Here is a 24,586-nt window from a genome sequence, read left to right on the forward strand (position 1 = left end):
GCTGCTGTTGCTGCCTGCCTGTGTCTGCCTGCCTGCCTGCCTGCCTGTGACTGCCTCACTGGGTGCGGCCGCCAACCTGCCTGCCTGTGCATGCCTAGGTGTGGCTGCCTGTGCCTGACTGTGGCTGACTAACTGCTTGTGCCTGCTTTCCTGGTTCTGGCCGCCTGCCTGCCTGTCTATCTGTTACTACTTGCCTGCCTGCCTGTCTCCCTGCCTGCCTGCCTATGGCTGCCTGCCTGCCTGTGCCTGCCTGCCTGTCTCCCTGCCTGCCTGCCTATGGCTGCCTGCCTGCCTGTGCCTGCCTGCCTGTGTGTGGCTGCCCGTTGCTGCCTGCCTGCCTGTGGCTGCCTCTCTGGGTGTGGCTGCCTGTTGCTGCCTCCCTGGGTTTGGCTGCCTGTTGCTGCCTGCCTGTGGCTGCCTGTGTCTGCCGGCCTGCCTGCCTGCCTGTGACTGCCTAAGTGGGTGTGGCCGCCAACCTGCCTGCCTGTGCATGCCTAGGTGTGGCTGCCTGTGGCTGACTTACTGCTTGTGCCTGCTTTCCTGGGTCTGGCCGCCTGCCTGCCTGCCTATCTGTTACTACTTGCCTGCCTGCCTGCCTGCCTGCCTGCCTGCCTATGCCTGCCTGCCTGCCTGTGCCTGCCTCCCTGGGTTTGGCTGCCTGTTGCTGCCTGACTTTGGCTGCCTATGGCTGCCTGCCTGCCTGGGTGTGGCTGCCCGTTGCTGCCTGCCTGCCTGTGGCTGCCTGTTGCTGCCTCCCTGGGTTTGCCTGCCTGTGGCTGCCTGTCTGGGTGCAGCTGCCTGTTGCTGCCTCCCTGGGTTTGGCTGCCTGTTGCTGCCTGCCTGTGTCTGCCTGCCTGCCTGCCTGCCTGTGACTGCCTCACTGGGTGCGGCCGCCAACCTGCCTGCCTGTGCATGCCTAGGTGTGGCTGCCTGTGCCTGCCTGTGGCTGACTAACTGCTTGTGCCTGCTTTCCTGGGTCTGGCCGCCTGCCTGCCTGCCTATTTGTTACGACTTGCCTGCCTGCCTGCCTTCCTATGGCTGCCTGCCTGCCTGTGCCTGCCTGCCTGGGTATGGCCGCCTGCCTGCCTGCCTGCCTATCTGTTACTACTTGCCTGCCTGCCTGCCTGCCTGCCTGCCTGCATGTCTATGGCTACCTGCATGCTAGTACCTGCCCGCCTGGGTGTGGCTGCCCGTTGCTGCCTCCCTGCCTGTGGCTGCCTGTCTGGGTGCGGCTGCCTGTTGCTGCCTCCCTGGGTTTGGCTGCCTGTTGCTGCCTGCCTGCCTGCCTGCCTGCCTGCCTGCCTATGGCTGCCTGCCTGCTAGTACCTGCCCGCCTGGGTGTGGCTGCCCGTTGCTGCCTCCCTGCCTGTGGCTGCCTGTCTGGGTGCGGCTGCCTGTTGCTGCCTCCCTGGGTTTGGCTGCCCGTTGCTGCCTGCCTGTGGCTGCCTGTTGCTGCCTGCCTGTGGCTACCTGTGTCTGCCTAACTGGGTGTGGCCGCCAACCTGCCTGCATGTGCATGCCTAGGTGTGACTGCCTGTGCCTGCCTGTGGCTGACTAACTGCTTGTGCCTGCTTTCCTGGTTCTGGCCGCCTGCCTGCCTGTCTATCTGTTACTACTTGCCTGCCTGCCTGTCTCCCTGCCTGCCTGCCTATGGCTGCCTGCCTGCCTGTGCCTGCCTGCCTGTGTGTGGCTGCCCGTTGCTGCCTGCCTGCCTGTGGCTGCCTCTCTGGGTGTGGCTGCCTGTTGCTTCCTCCCTGGGTTTGGCTGCCTGTTGCTGCCTGCCTGTGGCTGCCTGTGTCTGCCGGCCTGCCTGCCTGCCTGTGACTGCCTAACTGGGTGTGGCCGCCAACCTGCCTGCCTGTGCATGCCTAGGTGTGGCTGCCTGTGCCTGCCTGTGGCTGACTTACTGCTTGTGCCTGCTTTCCTGGGTCTGGCCGCCTGCCTGCCTGCCTATCTGTTACTACTTGCCTGCCTGCCTGCCTGCCTGCCTGCCTATGCCTGCCTGCCTGCCTGTGCCTGCCTGTCTGGGTGTGGCTGCCTGTTGCTGCATGCCTGCCTGTGGCTGCCTGTCCGGGTGAGGCTGCCTGTTGCTGCCTGCCTGGGGCTGCCTGTGGCTGCCTGTGTCTGCTTGCCTACCTGCCTGCCTGTGACTGCCTAACTGGGTTTGGCCGCCAACCTGTCTGCCTGTGCATGCCTAGGTGTGACTACCTGTGCCTGCTTGTGGCTGACTAACTGCTTGTGCCAGCTTTCCTGGGTCTGGCCGCCTGCCTGCCTGCCTATCTGTTACTACTTGCCTGCCTGCCTGCATGTCTATGGCTGCCTGCCTGCCTGTGCCTGCCTGCCTGGGTGTGGCTGCCCGTTGCTGCCTGCCTGCCTGTGGCTGCCTGTCTGGGTGCGGCTGCCTGTTGCTGCCTCCCTGGGTTTGGCTACCTGTTGCTGCCTGCCTGTGGCTGCCTGTGTCTGCCTAACTGGGTGTGGCCGCCAACCTGCCTGCCTGTGCATGCCTAGGTGTGGCTGCCTGTGCCTGCCTGTGGCTGACTAACTGCTTGTACCTGCTTTCCTGGGTCTGGCCGCCCGCCTGCCTGCCTGCCTGCCTGTCTATGGCTGCCTGCCTGCCTGTGCCTGCCTGCCTGGGTGTGGCTGCCCGTTGCTGCCTGCCTGCCTGTGGCTGCTTCTCTGGGTGCGGCAACCTGTTGCTGCCTCCCTGGGTTTGGCTGCCTGTTGCTGCCTGCCTGTGGCTGCCTGTGTCTGCCGGCCTGCCTGCCTGCCTGTGACTGCCTAACTAGGTGTGGCCGCCAACCTGCCTCCCTGTGCATGCGCAGGTGTGGCTGCCTTTGCCTGCCTGTGGCTGACTAACTGCTTGTGCCTGCTTTCCTGGGTCTGGCCGCCTGCCTGCCTGCCTATCTGTTACTACTTGCCTGCCTGCCTGCCTGCCTATGGCTGCCTGCCTGCCTGTGCCTGCCTGCCTGGGTGTGGCTGCACGTTGCTGCCTGCCTGCCTGTGGCTGCCTGTCTGGGTGCGGCTCCCTGTCGCTGCCTCCCTGGTTTTGGCTGCCTGTTGCTGCCTGCCTGTGGCTACCTGTGTCTGCCTGCCTGCCTGCCTGCCTGTGGCTGCCTGCCTGCTTGCTTGCCTGCCTGCATGTGTCGGGCCGGAGAGGGAGAACTCATGGTCAGGGCTGTTTGTGTTTGTTTTGGGGCCGTACGCAACATGCTGTTTGGGGGTCCTATGCAGCAAGCTGTTTAGTGGTCCTATGCAACGTGCTGTTTGGGGACCTTTATTTTGTAAGAGCCAACACAGGAAAAAAAAGAAGATTCTGTTCATTAGAAGCTGATTAAACATGTTGTATTCAATATACTGTTTGGGGGCCCTATGCAACATGCTGTTTGGTGGTCCTATGCAACATAATGTTTGGGGGCCTTATGCAACATGCTGCTTGGGGGTCCTATGCAACATGCTGTTTGTGGGTCCGATGCAACAAGCTGTTTGTGGGTCCTATGCAACATGCTGTTTGTGGGTCCTATGCAACATGCTGTTTGGGGGCCCTATGCAATATGCTGTTTGGTGGTCCTATGCAACATAATGTTTGGGGGCCTTATGCAACATGCTGCTTGGGGGTCCTATGCAACATGCTGTTTGTGGGTCCGATGCAACAAGCTGTTTGTGGGTCCTATGCAACATGCTGTTTGTGGGTCCTATGCAACATGCTGTTTGGGGGCCCTATGCAATATGTTGTTTGGGGACTCTAAAATGCAACATCCAACCCTGTTCCTCTGGAATGTGAGGACCAGTCCCTGCTGGCTGTGTACAGACGCTGACATCAGGCTACATGACAGCGTCAACAACCAGCCTCTGCGGATTCATACTCCAGCTATTGTTCCACTTTGTTGATGATATCTTCCTTCAAAGGACGACTGACAGACAGTGAGTGATAGCTGTCCAGGGTGTGGAGTTTATACTTCTGTCACACCAACAGGTTTTGTCCCCACAAACAATGCTGGAGACGGATTTACCCCAGAAAATACAGACAAAAAACTAGAGATGCACCGATCGATCGGCAACCGATCGCAATCGGCCGATAATGCCCCTATCGGTTTTGATCGGAGTTCTCAAAATAGATCAAATCAGGCCGATCAGATGACGTTTCTATATAGAGACAGTGCATTGACTGCATGCAGGGTGGGAATTTCACGGTGGTCATGGCCGCTGTTGCCCTGCACTTTGGCCTTGATGCAGCTGAAAAAAAAAACTCATCGTACGGCCACAGTGGCCTCTGTGCCCCTGGCCCGGTCAGCGTAGCGGGCTTGCCTTTAATTACAGCCACCTGAGTGCACAGTAGTTACTCACAGTAACTTCAGTGAGTTCGCGGTTCGCGCAGGTGGAGTCTCATCATCACGATGATCTCACGTGAAAGCCTCTCACACAGCAGCAGCGTCTCAAAACAGAAGAACGAAACTTACAGCACTGGTGCGAAAGCGAGCGCAGCCGGTTTTGACATGATACATAACTGACTTATGTGGTAGGATTTAGTCCGGTAAAGTTGGAAATATATTCACAGATTCGAACTTCCCGGATCAATAACTCATAAGTGCAACCTTGTTAAAACACAAACGACGGCTCTTTCCTACCGTACTACGGTAGACAACAAGCTACAACCGTATGTTAATCAAAACGAGCATCTGGACATTAACTCTGGTCTGTATGGTCAGCCGGCTGTGAGACGAGGGCGCAGGGACCGTCTACAAAGTGCAGCACTGAAAAGAGAAACTACAAAAAATTCAATAACTTCACTTTTATTCAGAGTGTAGTGTCACCAAAATCACTCCACACATCAGTGGTCTCCTGATGGTTATTCTAAATTTTTTTTGTTTGGAAATAATGTGCTTTGCCATAATTTTGGGGAATTTCTATTGGGAGAAATATTCAATAACACTAATATTCAGTGAGGTGTCACAAAACTCACCTCTCCCTAACCCTACTTAACAAAAACTACTTGCTAATGTAACTTTAACTTAATTTTGGTATTAAAAAATGTTTTAATACACAATCCATGTCTTATTATAAATTAGGATGTTATGGTATCAGTCTGAAAGGTAAATCAACACATTTTACTCAGTGGCCTTTGTGCCCTGTCATGTGGCCTTGGTGCCCCTAAAAAAAAAGTGCAGGCCAAATGGACTTACCCCTAAAATGACAAAATTCCCACCCTGACTGACTGCATTCCCACTAGAAAGCTACAGTTACTCTATGTAAGCTGAGTCCAAGTTGTCTCTAAGAGTCTCTAGAGTGTGAAATATTGCACATTGCCTCAGCCTGCAATAAAACGGTGGTCAATTCATGATACTTTCTCATCTCCTAATTTTTATACTCAATAATACAATGTCAATGTTGTGTAAGAATCATTAATTAAATATATGAAAGTTACACAAGACAACAATATAGAAAAATGTATGGATTTGACGCTGTGATCGGTGATCGGCAATATCGAGATCGGCAGATGCTGCTTTTGGTGATCAGTGATCGGCCCCAAAAATCCTGATCGGTGCATCTCTAATAAGGACATAGTGAATCCTTGGAGAGGTTTTTACAGGTCTGTGTTACACCAAACACGTAACTATGCCAAAACAAATCACATCCTATTTGCCACTTTGAAACAGGACAAGAACAGCTGGGAGTGTTTAGGAGCTCTCAGCCAGATCAGGGGGTTTTTTCTGAGCTATGCCTCGATCACTGTTGGGCGATTATGGCAACAACACTTGCAAAACCTGCCCTTCAAGTCTGCAGATGAAACTACAGTCCAACACGTGTACCTTGACATGGCTTCATTTCTGACATACAGTAAGCATTCGCGATTTTTAATGTCCTTGTTGGACATTATCATCCAAAGTGTTTTGAACATTTAATCATTGTCTCTATCATGAACAAACGCCCTCAAACCCACTAAGAAATCATCAAAAAGCGGAATATGAGAGGAGTGTGGTTTCTCAGCTTGTTCTCTCCTCCAAGGAGGTTGTGTTTTCTGCTTCTTCTGTGTAATCTTGTGGTTTGTGGCAAAGAACTTAATGAAAGAAGGGAGATTTCCAGTAGAACACATCTGTATTTCCTGCTGTATGGATTGTTTTAACTTCAGTTTGTGATCTGAATGATTCCCAACACAGCACAGAGGTCAGAGGTCAGGTGAGCTCTTTACCTTCTATCAACAGCTTGTGTGTGTCTGAATGAAAACAAACACACACACACACACTGCTGACACACACCCACACAGCTGGCATGAGTCACAGCTCGCTCTGAGAGACTTTCACTTGCAGCTCGAGCATCATGATCACACACCAGAGGAGTTCCAGTTCACTGTGGTCAGCCTGTGGACTGATACAGACACACAGGAGCTGCAGATGTGGATGTTTCTGCCTCTTGGCTCATTGTCAATTGTTTTTGTGTCACATTGTGAACTGAGGGCCCAGGTGGAACATCAGGTGAACACAGGATGTGGAGTTTATAGCTTATCAGACATCAGCACCATCAGAACACACAACCACAACCTCCCTTCTCTCTCACCCAGACAGGGTTATCCCTGTGTTCCCACATTTCTAGGACATTTTCAAAATGAAAGCTAGTGGAAGCTAGTCAACGCAAGGCCTCTGTGCTACTTAGTTTAGTTTGTTTATCTAAAAGGACAATGTGCACTTACATTACATGGTTGTAAGAAACAAAGAGATGGGCGCCAGATTTAGCTAAAAGCTGCTTTCCATCTGTAGTCCACTGCTATATAATAAGTTGGGTGTCATTGGCTACCAAAATGGGAGAAAGGGGGATAAAATCTGATACAAATTTATGAAAAAGGAAATATAGGAACGCAGGCCTGCTGCCACTCAGACACACACAACCACAACCACAGCCTCCTCCCTCTCTCACCCAAGAAACACAATCTCCTCCCTCTCTCACCCAGAAACACACAATCTCCTCCCTCTCTCAGATTATTCGATTGATAGTCGCATTATTCCTGCATGTATACGTTCCAGCGGATCGGATCAGACTTTGCGTTCTGCGCAGGCGCGAGATTTTTTCCCCGGATCTGTGAGCCGGATGTAGACGGACGGCGGCGGCAGTGTCTTTCCTCCGAAATCACCGCAAGAAAGAGCGCCATTGTGCCCCTAGTTTGTGTAATTATCATGTACACCATATACGAAATGTACAAAGATGTAGCTTCGTCTCGCTCTTCGTATGCCATCTTTCTTGAATGCCGAGGCAGCTGGTGACGTAAAGAGGTCAGCCGGAGGTAACTCTGTTACCACTAGTTGAAATGGTTGCAGCGCCACCTAGTGTACCGGGGTATGACATGCTCCGGCCCAATAATCCGATTTTCTCACCGGCATGTATACTCGGATAATTGCAGTTGTCTGATTGAGGAGCATAGTCGAACTATAGCTGTAATCTGACTAAGCTGTGCATGTAAACGCACTGACTGTCTCAGTCATCCTAATGAAACATGTTTACTGAGGGCCATCACAGTAGTAGTAGTAGAAGAAGTACACAAACCATTTCCTTTCTTTTCACCTGCTTCAGTCTTATTCTCCTCTTTCCTGGATGGATGCTCCAGGGGGTCCCTGAGGTCCTGGTCCTAACATGTGGGACTGGTCCAGGACCTGAGTGTCCCTGAGGTGAGGTAGATGTGGTTGAGTGTTTGTGTGTCTGTGTTAGAGGCCCTGAGTGAAGTGTAGAGGTCATCTGGTTTGTTAGATATTTGTTGTTGTTGCTGCATGTTAAGTTGTGTTTCTGACTGAAGCCTGACGAGATAGATGCTGAGTAAGTTCAAGAGGTTTATTCACTTCTTATTTATCCTTTCTGTTGGTGGTAAAGTGTGTGTGTGTGTGTGTGTGTGTGTGTGTGTGTGTGTCCACACGTGTGCGTGTGTCTGTGTGTCATCAGTGTTGGGAAGATTACTTTGGAAATGTAGTTGGTTACAATTACAAGTTACCCTGTTTAAAATGTAATAGTAGTGTAACTATTTCAATTACTTTCTCAAAGTAATGTAACTAATTACATTTGATTACATTATGATTACTTTTCTTTATTTTGAATGAAATCTCTCAACTGCTAACCATTTTCACATTTTAAGACCTATAGTGTGATTAACCTTTCAGTTCAAAGGTTTAACCATATATTATGAGTCTGACCTTAGGCCTGTACTGCAAAGGAGGCTCACTTCCTCACTAAATGGAGCAACAACGGGCTGATTTCAGCCAAGAGGAGCAGGTTGTTTTAATGGAGAGAGTATGAGCGATACAAAAAAGCCTGATCACAGCCTGAAGCTACAGTGTTGCTGCAAATATGACAAGAGGAGGCTGATTTTAATTTCTGACAGCTCTACATTGAGCTGCTTTTAAATATGAAGCTTTAGAGCAACAACAACTGTTGTGTTAAACTGTGCTTTATATTGTTTTAATATATTTCACTGATCGCAATTATAAAATGCCAGTGTGTGTTTTATTGAAAGCGAGGCTGGTGTGCGTATGAAAATAGGTTACAGTGGGTTTTTTAGGTGCTGTAGCTACAAGCAAATCTCATGTTGTCTCTGTACAAAAACCTTTTTAAATGTGAGAAAACAGAGTAGACTACTCAAGATTTGCGTTTGGGCAACACATAACAGGCGAAACAATTAATTTATTCATGGCCACATTAAGTTAACCCTTGTATTATGTTCGTTTCTCCCCCCTTACTTTGGTGTTCCCGGTCAAATTTGACCGGTCAGGTTTAACTGCTCTTAAATTACCACAAAAAACATAATTAGAACATAATCATTTACCAAATGTTATTTAACACCCTTTAATGCTGTAAACAATGTTTCCAACTAGTTGTGAACATGCATAACTGCAGTGAATATACAAAGAATAGACACTGAAAATTATAATAATAATCAAAACGGAGACCAGATTCTCAGAACATCAGAAAATCAACATGAATAGTCATCTGTGTGTGTGTGTGTGTGTGTGTGTGCGTGTGTGTGTGTGTGTGTGTGTGCGCCTCTGTCTCAACCTAAAATGTATGCTTCTGGGTGCATTTTGATAACATTTCCGTATTCTTTTGTAAATCCATCAATAGCTGTTTTTCTCAGTGTGAAATACCCCCACCCATTGTCTAGCCCTCGAAATTGAAAACATAAACTGGAGGAACGCTCACCAGCCTTGGAATAGGACACAGGAGTGGCATTGTACAATCAGGTTGGAGTGTGCCTTGCAAACATAGGCATCACATTTGTAGCTAACTTGTTTTATTTATACTCTCTTGGAGGTCTACCTGGTCCAACTCTCTCCATGTGTCCCCAAACACACACTTCCCCCCCAGGTTTGTCATGTCCAGTACAATTCCCTCCATGGATTCTGGTAAAAAGAGTTGGAAGCTGGACTTGTTGTCATCCACACGAGATATTACGTATCGTGTTGGCCATGGCGTCATCCTTACAATGTTTTCCACTCTTGCTCTGCCTCCTCTGTCCTGGAAGGAAGAATACCAGAGCAAGTTGCCACCCTTGGACTGGAATGTCACCTCAAGTGCCTCTTCTTCTCGTGCCTCTTCTCCATGTGCCTCTTCCTCTGGAGCCTCTTCATCTGTTGACTGGTCAGTCTCATAAAGGTCTGGATCAAAATCAGGATGGATTTTGTCTTCCATTTCTGACACATCTTCCTCTATCTCCAGTTAAACGTCCATCTCGTCTTCATCTGATTCAAAAAATCGGTCCAGAGCCTCTATTACAGTAAATTTCCTACTCATAGTGGTCACAGAGTCAAATGACAGAAAGGCACAAATAAAGTTTTATATAGGTTGTCTATGAGAAGATAGTCTATTCTGTAAAGTGTGGTTCACGTGTAGGGATGGGCACATAAGCATGGGAAAGAGATCGTTTCCTATAACAAACACCTAATTGTTGAGTTTGAAATGTGTAAATCGGTATATATTGGGCCTTTGAACAGGTATGATACATTGTTAGGTCTGGAGAGTGTGTGTGGCTCCCAGGTGGGCATATAAGCGCGAGAAAGAGACAGTTTCCCATAAATGACATCTAATTCTTCAGTCTGGAATGTGTGGCACGCGTGGGGGAATATATACTGTGTGTGTGTGTGTGTGTGTGTGTGTGTGTGTGTGTGTGTGTGTGTGAGGGTGGGATGATGTTTGTGGTTGTGGATGTAGATGTGTGGGTGTACATGGGGATGTTTTCCATCTAAGGAATGAACATAATCTAGTATTACCCATTCATTTCATATGCCGGTCAATTTTGACCGGGAACACCATGGGTGTTACAAAATTGATTAGATGACTCAAAATTCGTTGAAAGTGCTGATCAGAAATTTTATATGTTCAAATGCCTAGTGTGGAGGATATCATAAAGCCTCGAGACAATCAGAAGAAAAATAAAATGTTTAGGATCTTATGAAGTTGTAAATCGGTCAGTTTTGACCGGAACATCATAGGAGGGTTAAATGATCTGTCCTGCTGCGAGCGCACAACTTCTTTCAGTGGTGACTGACTGTATATAAAAGTAAATAGGCTATAGCCTAATAAATGACCTCCTGACGCGAGTCGGATCATCAGCTGAGCAGCGTTTCCCCTCAGCTGAACATCTGTAGGCGGAGACGCTCAGAGAGAAAGTAAACAGCAGCGGATCAGCACGATCTTTACCTCCGTACAAATGTTCTGATCCAGCTCCACTGGACTTTCAAAGTAAAGGTGACGCCAGCTGTAAATGAGTTAAATAGTGAAACAGCGGCGCTTTTATAGCCGATTTTATGATTAAACTCTGAACAGAACCTGGTCGGGACCAGGTTATGAGCTAAGCACAAGTTACCATGGTGATCTAGCCGGGTTAAAAGAGAGCCACCTTTGTAATACAGGGAAGCCTGGCTTCTGTCTGTATGAAGTGTTTTTTGTATTTCCAGCCCAGGAACATCTTGTGAGCCGCCGACACTGTTGCTGCTGAGTCTGACTGCCGCCGTGCGGTTTGTCGGTTGAGTCGAATAGCACATGACCAGAGAGAGCCAATCACAAGCGTCAGTTTTGGCAGGAGGATGTTGATATGAAAATAACTAAAAACAAACATGAATCCAGGGGGGCGAAAAACTATTTGATAAATCCGAGCTTTTGCGGCAATTTTTCAAATGTAACTTAAGTTGTAATCATTGAAATTTCCAAAAGCAACTGTAATTTAATTACATATTTTCTCCCAGTAATGTAACGGATTACAATGACGTACATTTTGTAATTAAATTACGTAACGTCGTTACATGTAATTCGTTACTCCCCAACACTGTGTGTCATGACGCACACTTCTGCCAACCTCTGAAATCTGCTGTATGAATCAGACCGAGGAAACACCAAGTGTTATCTGTCATGTGACAAAAAACAACACGGGTCAGACTAACACTGTCTCCTGTAACACAAGAACACAAGAAGACAACAGCACATGTGAAGAACTGGGTCCCTCTGCATGAATCCAATGAGCCAACACAGGACACAAACAGACTTGTGTTCATTAGAAGCTGATTAAAACATGTTGTGAGCAGAAGTGTCATCTCAGATCTGCTGCAGGACAGTCATGTACTCTGCCTCGAGGGCGGACCGGCCACTGGGAGTCCAGGCTGAGGCTGGTGGCAGAGGTGTGGGAGGCTGGGTCATTGTGGGCCAGAGGAAATCCAGGAGGGAGGTGATCACTAGAGAAGGCCAAGAGTCAAAGAGACACGAGTCACTTCAGGCTACTGCTTTTGATTTTTAGTGATTAGCTGTTGCTTGTGTGTTGTTCTGCTCCGTGTATCAGTTTCGGCTTCATGCTTTGTGTTTCACACCGTGACATGTATTTGCTGACAGGATAATAAACATGTGGCTGTGTAATATATTTAATGGCTAGATCACTATCTCTATTAGTGTCTGAAAACTCAATGGGTAGCCCAGTGTTAACCACCACCGCCACATCACACCACAGTCTCACGAAAGCCCGAGCCGGACTCTCTCTCTCAGCTGAGCCTCTTCCTCAGAGCTGCTCTCAGTGTTTTGAACGAGACACCTCAGAACAACTCTATCTCTGCTTGTAGAGAGAAAACACAGATGTTTTCTGTCCTCCAGCCATGTTGGTGGTGACCAGAACAGGTGTTTGAAGAGTAAGGAGATGTGACATGAACACACCTGAGGTCTTGAGAGTGTGAAAAAGTTTGCCCAGAGGAAATCAGACAGAACTGAAGCAGCAGTGAATCATATCCGTCACAGAGGACCTGCAGAGTGGGTCTATCTGTGGAAGTGAACGTGAGGTGTAACATCCTCGTTTAGTCGAAGACTTACTCTATTAGTAAACTTCCTATGAGAGTTCCTGAAATACTTTGAGGAGATTTTTTTCATTTCATCATTTTCTCAACACACAGAATGTGTTTCTTCACTGCAGAAAGAAAAAAAAAACTATTCTTTGTCTGCAAAATAATCTTCAACTTGAACTTTTTTCATGTTTTTTGTTGTTTGCAGGAACGTTTTTATCTGTTCCACTTCATAATGTTTTTCCTGCTGCTGTGATTCAGCAGACAGTTGTGAGTCGGTCTGAGGCTGGCTGTCTTCAGCACAGACCTCTTCCTGCTCCTCTTCCTGCTCCTCTTCCTCCTCCTCTCCCTCCTCCTCTCCCTCCTCCACTTCCTCCTCATCTTCCTCCTCCACTTCCTCCTCCTCTTCCTCCTCCACTTCCTCCTCCACTTCCTCCTCCTCTCTCTACTCCACTTCCTCCTCTCCCTGCTCCTCTCCCTCCTCCACTTCCTCCTCCTCTTCCTCCCTCTCTTCCTCCACACCAGACTCAGTCTCTGGCTGCTCCTCCTGCTGACCCTCCCTGCTCCTGGTTATTGGTCCTTTTTTGGCCTGAGAACCACTCTTGTCGTTTACTTGTTTCCTTTTGAGAACAGGGACTTTAACCACGTTATCTTCCTCCTCCATCAGGTCTTCATCACTGTCCCTAACTGTGCTGCTCTGTCTGCACTGTTCACCACAGTCTGCTCTCCTTCTGCTTCCTCACTGTTGGTGCTCATCTCGTCCTCTTTCTGACTGACAGCTGCTTCACTCCTTTTATCTTTTTCCAGCCTCACTGTTTTCCTGTCTCTGCTGTGTCTTTTTTGTTCCCTTCAGAGTCCCAAACACAATATATTCAAAGTCATCTGTCTTCAGATTAAACACCAGACTGAGTTCATCATCTTTCTTACTGAGGATCATGTGAACCTGCCGTCAGTGTGAAACAGTGTGTTTCAACAGGCAGCTTCCTGATGGGAGAAACTATCTTCCTTTGCCTCGACAGTTCCCTCAGCAACACATCATCACTGTTAACAACAATGCCGGTCTCTATCACTTTGTTTACTTTTTCAGTATCATCCACAAAGATGACCACCGTGCCGTTCATCAGAGCAGCAGATTTAATGCTGCTGTGACCAACAACTCCAGGTGAAGTCCACCTTATCAGTGAGCTCAGACACAAAGAAAACACATGCAAAGAAAGGCCAGTTCAGAACGTTACATGTATAGAAGTTCATGTTCTTTTATTAACAATTTCCTTTTAACAATCATCTGCAGAGTTGAAGGGCACGTTTTGCTACTTTGGTTTCCATCATCACCAAACAGTGAGAGTGAGCTCTCCAAGGATTCACAACGTTCTTATCACCATCTAACATTTTTTCTGCTCGGCCTGTATTTGCATCCAAAATCTGTATATTTGCATGTCAAGTATCATATTTAAAACATAAACCACAGCTGGAGCTGTGACCCTTGGCAAACCTCACAGCAGTACAACTGTAGCTCTGTGTTTTCTTTGCTGTAACGACTCCTGAGAGGTGAGAATGTCGTCATCACGTGTTCTGTGACGGGTTAATGCGTCCTCTTGTTGTTCAGCAGCAGACATACTTTGGATTTCAGCTGAAGGCCCAGAAGAGGCAGCAGCTCCTGATAACATGTCATGATTACACCTGATGTGTTGTGGGATGACTTATGTTGGGAACACATAGAATTATGGGCTGAAGATGGAAATACAGATGAGCTGATGAGGTTCTTAGATGACTTTTGATTCTCAGACAGATACTGTAAATACAAAAGTTTGTCTTCAGGTCAGTGTTGCAGAAACATGAGTGCAGGATGAGTTATTAACATTTTAAAGATTTTTTAAAGATTTTACAGGAAGTCACAAACTTTAAAAGTTACAAATTAAGTCCTAAAATATACCACATAGCCATATCAACATTCAACATCACACACAGAAGCTGATAACAGGTGTGCCGGTGTGATTCATACAGCAGATAACAGGATTTTCCAGCCAGCAGGAAGTGTTGTCATATTTATTTATCCAAAGATGTTGCAGTGCAGCATTTCAGGTTACAGATCATGAACGTTACTGACAATGATGCTATAAAAAGGCTCAAACAAACATGTTTTTTCAGATTAATTAAGGAACAGTAAAGATTATTCACTGTGATGGAGCTGTGAGCCTCAATGTCAAGTCTATTGTGTGTCACACACACACACACACACACCTGTGAGCTCCAGCAGGTGAACACACTGACAACTACTTTTTCGCATTGGTCAGAAACCTGAACACCTTGATCCACCTCAGACAAGAAACTACACAGAGGCAGGAAAGATAAATGCCACACTGGCAGGTTTGGAGTTATTATTACATCATAATCTTTTTGTAACATGTCAATTATTCTGGGCCAAAAGTTCATTATATCTGGGCACGATATCAAAATGCAGTCAGCATTTGATAGATTTAAGTGTTGGCTGTTGATTCCGTTTGTTTTTTTGTTTATGGAATCAAATTCTGGACTTGAGGACCCCCGTTGGTTTGAGGCCCAGCAGGATTCCCATTGGTCAGAAGTCCCAGGTCCAGTTCTCCACCATCAGGTCCAGGTGACACATTTGGTGTGCGGAACTTCAGCCACCAAACTAAAAAGAGGCAAAGAGCCCAAAGCACAGACGTCACAGCTGCTGTAATGATGACAGTGGTCCAAGTCTCCATCCTTTCTCCAGTGGTTCCCTGATCAGCCACAGAGAGGAAACAAACAGAACATCACATTCAGAGCTGGTGGGACACCATGACACTGACATGGAGCATGTTAAACATGGTGCAGGTCTCTGACAGAACACGTGTTGGGATCATGTAATGAAACATCCTGTAGTACTGGGAGGGATTCAGTTTGTTCCCCACATTTGTTGATGATTTCAGCACATGTGCAGCAGTAAAATGATGCCGAATTATCTCTGAGCTCTTCCTGCTACTATTGTACCCTGGATGTGTGGACAGCTGTTACTGAATCACGCTGATACAGAGGGAAACTTAAAAATGTGAGAATCCTAAAGCAAGTTCTGCAGGTCGACTGAGCGGCCTTTCTTTGTGTCAGGTTTTCCTCATATGTTAATGACTGCAGGTCAGGTTTGACAGGTGAACTGCTCTGTTAACATAACGGAGCTGCTACCTGACACACCTACAACCCATGATGCCCTGCGGCAGACAACCTCTTTCGCCCAACCTCTCTCTCTCTCTCAACCCCGCGCGCACAGCCTCTCTCTCTCTCTCTCTCTCTCTCTCGCTCATCCTCGCGCGCTCGGCCTCGCTCTCTCTCTCTCTCAACCCCGCGCGCCCAGCTCTCTCTCTCAGCCTCGCGCACACAGCAGTCACCCTGGATAGAACACGTTTTCATACATTCGTCTTCTTTAACTGCACAAATGTCTCTGGAACCGTGTGCGTAATTACGCGTGTCTCCCTGCAGAGAGTGAGCGGTCAGACTTACATTCAGAGGTGGGTCCGGGTGTGTCCCAGTGTCCATCGTCTCATCAGCAGTTCCCTGATCAGCCACAGAGAGGAAACAAACAGAACATCACATTCAGAGCTGGTGGGACACCATGACACTGACATGGAGCATGTTTTGTACTACGTGTGCTCTTTTATCAGCTGCAGAAGCTTCAGTGTTGCAGCTTTATTCTCTTTATAATAAAGGAGGCTTACAGGTGTGGCGGTGGTCTGATCCGGGTCTTGATCCAGGACCTTGATCCTCCAGGCAGAGAGACCTTTTCGCTTTCCATCTTTTTCTTCCACATATGCAAAGTAATCACCCTGGTCCTCCGGCTTCACCCGCTGCAGGGTCGGAGTCAGGTCTCCGCGTCTCCTCCAATCAGAGGGCAGAGAGAGTCTCTCCTCAGAGCCGGTCCCATATGTGATGGTCCCGGAGGACAGGTCAAGCTCACACACTGTCTCCCCGTTTCTGACCAGCCTGAACTTCCCCTGCGCTCCTGAGGTGACTTAGTCGAACTGGAAGCTGACAGCTCCACCTGCACTCACTGACACTTCAGAGGCTCTGACAACGTCCAGCTGGGTCAGTGTCCCCTCACAGCTCAACTCGAACAGCCCGTTGTCGTTGAAGTTTATGTTCTTCAAGACCACCGACGCGTTCAGGTCGATCCTGTCCTCGTAGCCCGGACCCGGCATCCAAACACCGTCCCATCGAGCCACCAGAACAGTACGTGAAGAGTCCAGTGGGTGCCACAGCTCGGCTCCCTTTTTCTGGCAGCTTGCAGTTTTTGTAAACTCAAAAGTGTCTCCTAGAATGACAAAGACACCTGAAATACTTGAGATCAGGCTGAAAAGAGAGAAGAGAAGGAGAGAATCCATTTCTGTCCTCTGTGGAAGAAGCAACAGCTCTGATCACTGACTGACTGTGCAGAGTTTATGAATGGGAAAAGGGGGGCGAGGCTTGTCGTGCTGGGATTGTTATTCTCCTCTCACTCATTTTTGACTCAATGTCGCCTCCTGAAGGGCTGATCACAGAACTGAAGCACTAGTTAATCTTATCTGACACAGAGGACCTGCATCTGTGAAAGTGAATTTGTGGTGTGACATCCTCATTCAGCTCAAAACTTCCTCTGATAGTTGAAGATTTCTTGAAATCCTTTGAGGAGATTTTTCCCTTTCATCATTTTCTCAACACTTTCTTTCACACCTTTTTGCACTAGAATAGCTGTGATTAGTGATCAAACACAACAAGCACAGATTGTTTTGTCATTACAGACAAGAATGTGTCTCTATATGAACAGCACACTTTGTGTTTCCACTGCAGGACTAGAGAAGACACAGAATCAGTGGATCTGTTGTTTAGGATGTGGATGTGAGGAATATTTGTAAGAATATGTGTGACCGATGTGGCTGCCATGTCATTCTGTCGAGGGAACTAATCACAGCACGGGAACCAAACTTCAACAGGTTGTGTCGAGTTAACCTGTGAGGAGACAGCGACCCAGCTGGACATTGTCAGAGCCTCTGAAGTGTCAGTGAGTGACTGGACTGATGTGTTAGTTACACTGAGAGCACGGGAACAAAAGCTCTTTGGAGGTCAAATGTCTCGTCTTATGATTTTTCCTCATCTGCTCTTCAATGCACTGCTGTAAATAAATCTTTGTTTTAAACACATATTGTTCCTGTTCATTGCAGCCTCCTCCATCAGAGTCTGAATGTTTAGATGAATTACTGAGTCACTTTGGACAAGCTCACAGCGTCACATCACACTTTTCACTCTGAGCAGTTTTTGGTCAGAGGACTTTTCCACCACATCAGCCTCTGTGCATCACACTGCTCTCTATCTTAATGTACAACGGATTCATCTGGCTGTTCTCTGGTGAATAAACACTCGAGAGAAGAAACCACAAATGATCCCACGAGTTGAAGAGCTTTACAGATGTGGCGTGGTGGAAAGGGAGTTACGGTGTTGCAACAACGCCACCTGGGGTAATTTCACAACCCGGAAATTCTGGGCTAACTTTCAATGAATAAGGTCACACAGGTGCGATGATACCACGGGGCAAGAGACAGTTTTCAAATTAAAGAGAGCACACTTTATTTAACACATGAGTAAATCAGCAAAAATATTTAAAAGTTCACACACACACACACACACATCATCCATAATAATATTATCACATAAAAAATAAGCACACTGCAGATGCAGAGATCAAAGAGCAGGGCTGTAGTTTACAGGGTGGCAGGGGCAAACCAAAAGTAGAACAGTCTATAAATTAAAACACCTGTGACACTGCACTCACACACACTGGACACTCGTGAAGGGGACGACCACCAGGGACTGAACTGCCACCTTGGACCACAGCACATAACCAAAACACACAAAAACAAGTTAAAATAGGGGGCTACACAGAGCTGGTATGGAGTAACAATGCCAGAAACGGCCGTAGTTATCACGTGAAATGAGTTGGCACACTCACACACTCACATCTGTCCAGACAAATAAAACAGATGGAATCTAATGCAACATATTCAGTTTGTTCATCCTTGTTTGGTTTATTTAGTGTGACTGACTGACAGACGTTAACAGAGGTTTGGAGGTTATTTGCTGCAGAGGGTTATATTATTGTTAAAAAGCACTTATTATTTTAAATATTTTTCTAACCTGACAGGCACGCTTGAGGAGCGGTTCACCATTACTCTCCTGCCTATCAGGTCACACTCGGGGATCGACACTTTTTGTCTGGCATGACGGCGACACGCAGGAGATGCAGCAGCTAACGTGAGTTGTTCAAAAACCTTCTTTGGTTTTTGTGTTAGTTACACTGAGAGCGCGGGAACAAAAGCGCTCAAAAAGCGTCAAAAGAACTTGACATGTGCTATGACTGTGCAGTGTGCAATGCGCATGCGCAATTCACATTCAAACTCTAAAAATATTACCTGCAGGTCATGAAGAAAAAAAAACAAATGAGAGAAATCAAAAACTTTGTTTTGGGTCCTTTGGACATATATTTAGTTCAGTATAAATCAAACTTGATGTCTCTAAATGCCAGACTTTGTTAGCTGGTGTGACAAAAATTTCCTCGATCTTAACGTGAACAAAACCAAAGAGCTTGTCATTGATTTAAAAAAAAAAAATGGTGGAAAACCTAAGGCAAGTACAATTCATGGGAATAAGGTCGAAATTGTTGAAACTTATAAGTACTTAGGCACTGTTTTTGATTCACAGCTGAAGTTTGACAAAAATATTGAGTCCATTGTCAAATGAGGCCAGCAGAGAATCCACTTACTAAGAAAGCTGAACTCTTTTAAAGTCTGTAACAAAATGTTGTGTATGTTTTATCAGTCTTTTGTCGAGAGCATTTTATCTTTTTCCTTCATCTGCTGGTTTGGTGGCCTGACTGTAAGAGACAAAAACAGCCTCTGCAGCATTGTAAAGGTCTGCTCTAAAATAATTGGCACCCAGCAGAGGGACTTGGGGTCTTTGTGGGAGAGGCAGGTGGTTCAGAAAGCCAAAGGAATAATTTCCCAGTATGGCCACATCCTGTCCTCTGAGTTTACGACGATGCCTTCGGGCCGCCGTTTTATAGCACCTATCAGGAGGACAAATAGGTATGCCAATTCTTTTATCCCATCTGCTATTAAGCTCTTGAACGTGGACAGTGGCAGCCACTATGTGTAACATTGTAAACTTGTGTCCCAGTGTCCCTGTAACTTAATGTGTCACTTATTATTTATTACTATTTTACTCTTATTCTTTGTCTCTGTTATTTAGTTGTGCCACTCCACACAATTATGTGACAGTGGCCTAAGTGCCTTGGCCCCCTGGGGATATGTACTGATCTGCATATTAGTGTATTCCCGTTTGTCGCCTTGCTGCTCATTGTTATGTCATGGTTGTTGTTTGTGTTTTTCTATGCCAGAACTGCTTGAACTGATTTGCCCCCCGGGGACTAATAAAGTTGTCTGAACTGAACTGAACTGAAAGAATGAGTTTTACAATCAAATCAATAATTTTATCTTGTTTCAAATGGCAGCGATTAGTTTGAATCAGGACATGAGAGTGGAGCGGGGAGCGGAGCGTGCGAAATATAGTCGGAGCACAGAGCGGGTTTTAATCCAAAGGCCATAGCAATGGTTCCGTTTCTCTCCAGTTCCATTCCGATACCGCTCTCCACGGGTCTAAGGCATGCACAAGTCCACACAGACTCACGTGTGCCTTCAAGGGTTACAAGGCCTACATCAGAGGTCATTCATTCAGAGATGAAGTTTGTAAAATATTTCGAAAAGCAAGCAGACAGGTCATATAGGTGCAACATCAGGAATTGCTCCCTCTTTTAAATTTGAGCGAGCGTGGAGCGAATGAAATTTTAAGTGAGCGGAGAGCGGTCCGCTTACATGCTCTGGCCTGAATGAACAACTGCATGTTACACTTTTCACTTTTTTCAGTGTATCTGTGGTAGTGAATGTGTGGTGTAACATCCTCTTTAGTTGAAGACTTCTTCTTTTAGATAAGAACTTTGTCTGAATCATTTTTCAACGTGACTTGATCGACTTCTTTTTCACCTCAAGTCGACATGTCTGCACTGAACTGTCTAAAAAAACACAACTTTTTCATACATTCTTTTGAGTCGTGTCCCCAAAATGTTTCTAATGAAATCCACCAGTTTACAGAAAGGTAGCGTTTCATTTGGTCACCTGTCACCATAAACTTCTGATGTCAAACACAATGTGAATAAGTTTTTAAAACAACAACCCCTCTTGTGAACATCTGGTGAAGCTGGCCTGACCGCAGGATCATGTGTGGTTCCTTTGTGGTGATCACTTGAGTGTTTGTTCACCAGAAAACAGCCACAGTCATTTAAACAGGCTGCACAGAGGGTGCTGTCACGGAACATTACCCTCCAACCAAAACTGGATAGAGGGGAACATGTACTTTACTGTGTGTGCTGAAGAGAGTGAGAGCCCAAAAAAAGTAAGAATAAGAAGCTGGAAAATATGTACCAGAGAGGGGGCGGTGGTGCACGTGGCAAGGTGTATGATTTGATTTATTTGTTACTTGGCTCTCAGCGTCAGATTCAAACTGATCACTGAAAGACGTGAAACCACTCTGGGATACATTATTCCCTTTTCATTGCTTCATTTGATGAGTCTGAAACATTTGAGCCTTGGAAATGTGTTTTGACGTCTCTTCTTGTATCTCCTCTCATTCCAGATTCCCTTCCTGCCCCTGTGTGATTCTCCTCCTCGTGAACAGGCTCGACTACTGGCGAGATCCAGCGGCTGCAGCCAGTGGCAGAGCCCCAAAAGGCCGCGATCAAGTCAGACACTTTTCCCAGGAGCCTTCAGTTTGAACAGGACGGCACACAAACCAGTTTATTATACATGTTATCAGACCCACTTGTGCCTTCATGTGCACAACATCAAGTTGGACACAGTTCTGACTTCAAAGGAGCGATTATCCAATTATCCTCCTCTCCTTTGTGTACATACTCTGAATTTCTCCCGTCTCTTTGCCAGTCTGTCTTTGTCTCCCTGCAGGAAACATTCCAGCAAGATTTCTATTTTTGCCTCATTCTGTTTTTGGAACACATCGCCTTCGCCCAGCACTTCCGACTTGGGTTCCCTGTGTACTGACCTGTTGTGTCAAACTGTCTCTGAGTCATGCTTAGTATTTTTAGGGTTTTTAGGGTTTTGGGGTTTTGAGGGTTTTTAAGGGGAACAAACTGGACCTGAGGCCCTGATCCTCCTCTGGTTTAAGGCTGGCAGTCACTGTGTCCTCAGTATGTTTTATAATGAGCTGGCTTTTCATACAGTATCCTGGATATCTACTGCAGAAGTGATTAAAAAGAGACTGGATAATATTAAAACCTGATGACCTTTGAACTCAAGAAGTCCACATGAAACAGGAAGTGAACTTCTGGATGTCTCTTTAAAAATGGAAAGACAGGTGGGGATTTTCATGGATAATCAGAAGTGTGAGCGCAGAATAACAACCAAATACGACCTGAGACAGAGCATCAACCAAAACTATAAACTACCTCGGTGTCAGATTCCCTGTTGTCTAACTGTCTGCGTCCACCTGGAGCCGGGTACAGTTAGCCGCTGTTAGCAGCTACTGTAGCAACAAGCTATCTGCCCATTAGTAACCTCCACAAATCATCTAATCTGATCCAGTGTCACCCAAAATCTGTGAATAAAGTCAGAAAGTAATGAGAACTGACATTTTGTTCTACAGGGTGAAGACACGACTGGATTCATGTATAAAAACATACAAAGTTTTGTATTTTATTAGGGGGCACATTTTGTTAAATCTAAACCTAAAATGGCTTAAAAAGCATTTTTCCTTTCAGCCTGACTTTGACACAGTAAACTTCCCTGTGTGTATAAATTTCTTTATGTCTGCAACACGTCAGTGTTTTACAACATAAGTAAGAACAACAAGCGAGACAGGTCATTCCTCTAGAGAAAAGATGTCACACAATGATTAATACGCTGCCACGGCTGCTTGGTCACCTTTACATCTTGATCTGAGGCTCCTGTGCTACAGTTTCCACATGAGTCTGAAACACAAAGCCCTCTGTTCTCCAGATACTGCAGCACTTAAGTGGTATTCTTCCACAGCAGTGATCTCTCCTTTGTGGCTCCTCACTAATTTTTCCATGCTGACTGCAGGACGGGTGGAGGTTGGAGGCTGATAGTTCCACCTTGTAAAAACACCTTGAGGTGAATTTGAGAGGCCAAGAGGACGATGGTGGAGCAACAGTTACAGACCAGTGAACAGTTTTCTGTCTGCGTTAGACAACAAGTGTGAATCTTCTGGATGGTTTTGACAAGAGACCAGAGTGTTTGAACATTTACAACATTTATCCAGCATAGGGCTGCAGAAATATCATGGATTACAGCTCTGTCACCAGAATAAATGTCAGCTGAGTGTGCTTCTGCAAAACCACAGATAAACTTTTTATCTTTCCTGCCTCTGTTTTGTTTCTTGTCTGAGGCTCAGGTGGACCAAGGTGTTCGGGAGATAGTGAGCATTGAACTTCTGTGTTTTGTTTTTGTAAATGTTCAACTTCCATTGTTGTTCAATATTCCTAAATAATGGTGTCATTCTGCTTTAAAGAATAATCACAATCACTGTGTATTCTCTCAGGATGAAGCAAATAAAGCTGTCCAAATCAAACCTCACAGTATTTCTCCTCCTGACTCACTAACATCAACGTGTAGCTTCTCTCTTATTACAGTAAATAAAACGTTCTGGAGTCTGTAATACGTAAGAACAGTACAAATGATATGAAATGTATCTGGTTTGTTTAACATGATATGAATGTGATTTTAAAAATAAGAACAATAACAATAATGAAGCGTTCTGCAGCAAATAACCTGCAAAGCTCTCGGCTGCTGATTAACAGAACAACAAGTCTGCAGCTCTCTTGGCTTCATGCCTTTCTTTGCTTTGTGTTTCATTCCATGACAACTATTATATAAATATGACCTAATGTAGCCACTTTTAAACAGGACAATAACAGCTGGGAGTGTTTAAGAGTTCTCAGCCGAGGGTTTCTGAGCTACACCTCGATCACTGTTGAACAACACTGGAACAGCCTCCACTCTGCTTTGCAGCTCCTCTTATGTCATGCACCACAGCAGTGGCTGTCCCGGGCTCTCTGCTGAGGAGAGCTTCTGCCTCTTCCTCTGCTCATCTTGATGGAAAATGGGGTCGTGTCTCATACAGAGCTGCAACAAGTACTCAGACACACACACACACACTGTTGATACAAGATAAAGCGCCTTTCACACTGTTTGTCCTTTAATAGAGCTGACCTGACCTCTGACCTCTGAACTGCAATTTTGGGAATCATTCAGGTCACAGAAGATTGAACGCTCACTTCCTCACTGTGACAATGTTCATCTCTACCTCCCCTCAAACATCAAGAGCAGCCTGTCACTGAGCTCCACACTTGTTTTACAGACACATCTTTATTGTCCTGATATCAACACATGTCATGTTCTGCACTTTACTTGATAAAACAAGTTGACTGATGTTTTCTTCGAGCTCAGATAATCTGTTGATCCGTCAGTGAGACCAGACACACAATGCTACATGTGTAAATAATAGCAGAGGCTTCAGCAGACACACGCCTGCAGCTACTTGTATTCACAGGATAATTGTTACAGAAGCGTTCCTCCTCTCAGCTTTCACTGTCACACTCTGTCTCTCTGTCACACACAGCTGCCAAAATGAAACATGTTGTTTTACCACAAACTCAGCTGGAGGCGGACTGACTTCCTGACTTACTGCATGAGCTCCGTCTGTGTGGGCATTCATCGGCTCAAAGACTACATAGAGAAAGCCCGGCTGGGGAAGCCCCGCCCACGTAAGCACTGCGTTTCCTGAGCCGGCCACTGGCACACACTCTCCACGTGCTTTGGCGCTTCCCGGGCCGGCCTCTAACGCCCTCTACCCGAGACTTTGAGTGCCGCGACGTCATTCACCATATATGGCTCATGTGGGAGCCATATTTGGTGAATGACGTCAGGTGAACTGTCCGTCATGCACCATATATGGAACCGTCCTAAACTGTGATTGGTGTAGAAGCGATCAGTCACAGCACGGGAACCCCACAGTCTCATATAAAAGCTGCACGGATGGAACTCAGTCAGACAGTCAGTCAGCACACGTAGTACAAAACATGCTCCATGTCAGAGTCATGGTGTCCCACCAGCTCTGAATGTGATGTTCTGTTTGTTTCCTCTCTGTGGCTGATCAGGGAACCACTGGAGAAAGGATGGAGACTT

General features: G+C 46.6%; 1 protein-coding gene and 1 long non-coding RNA gene across 2 annotated transcripts in view; both read right to left on the reverse strand.

The window, feature by feature from the left end:
• Positions 1-16,685, reverse strand: part of LOC115589364 (uncharacterized) — a 23,017-nt gene extending 6,332 nt beyond the window's left edge. Inside the window, exon 1 of the mRNA XM_030430205.1 lies at positions 16,327-16,685. Coding sequence (XP_030286065.1) covers positions 16,327-16,666 — 340 coding nt within the window. The 5' untranslated portion in view covers positions 16,667-16,685. The remainder of the gene's footprint in view (positions 1-16,326) is intronic.
• LOC115589104 (uncharacterized) lies at positions 14,323-15,931 on the reverse strand. Its single transcript, XR_003985482.1, has 2 exons — positions 15,789-15,931; positions 14,323-15,034 (listed from the first exon to the last, which is right to left on the reverse strand). It is a non-coding gene; the product is annotated as an uncharacterized LOC115589104 (long non-coding RNA).
• Positions 16,686-24,586: the final 7,901 nt, after the last annotated feature.

The sequence above is a fragment of the Sparus aurata genome, chromosome 10 (assembly GCF_900880675.1).
Source record: "Sparus aurata chromosome 10, fSpaAur1.1, whole genome shotgun sequence".
NCBI lineage: Eukaryota > Metazoa > Chordata > Actinopteri > Spariformes > Sparidae > Sparus > Sparus aurata.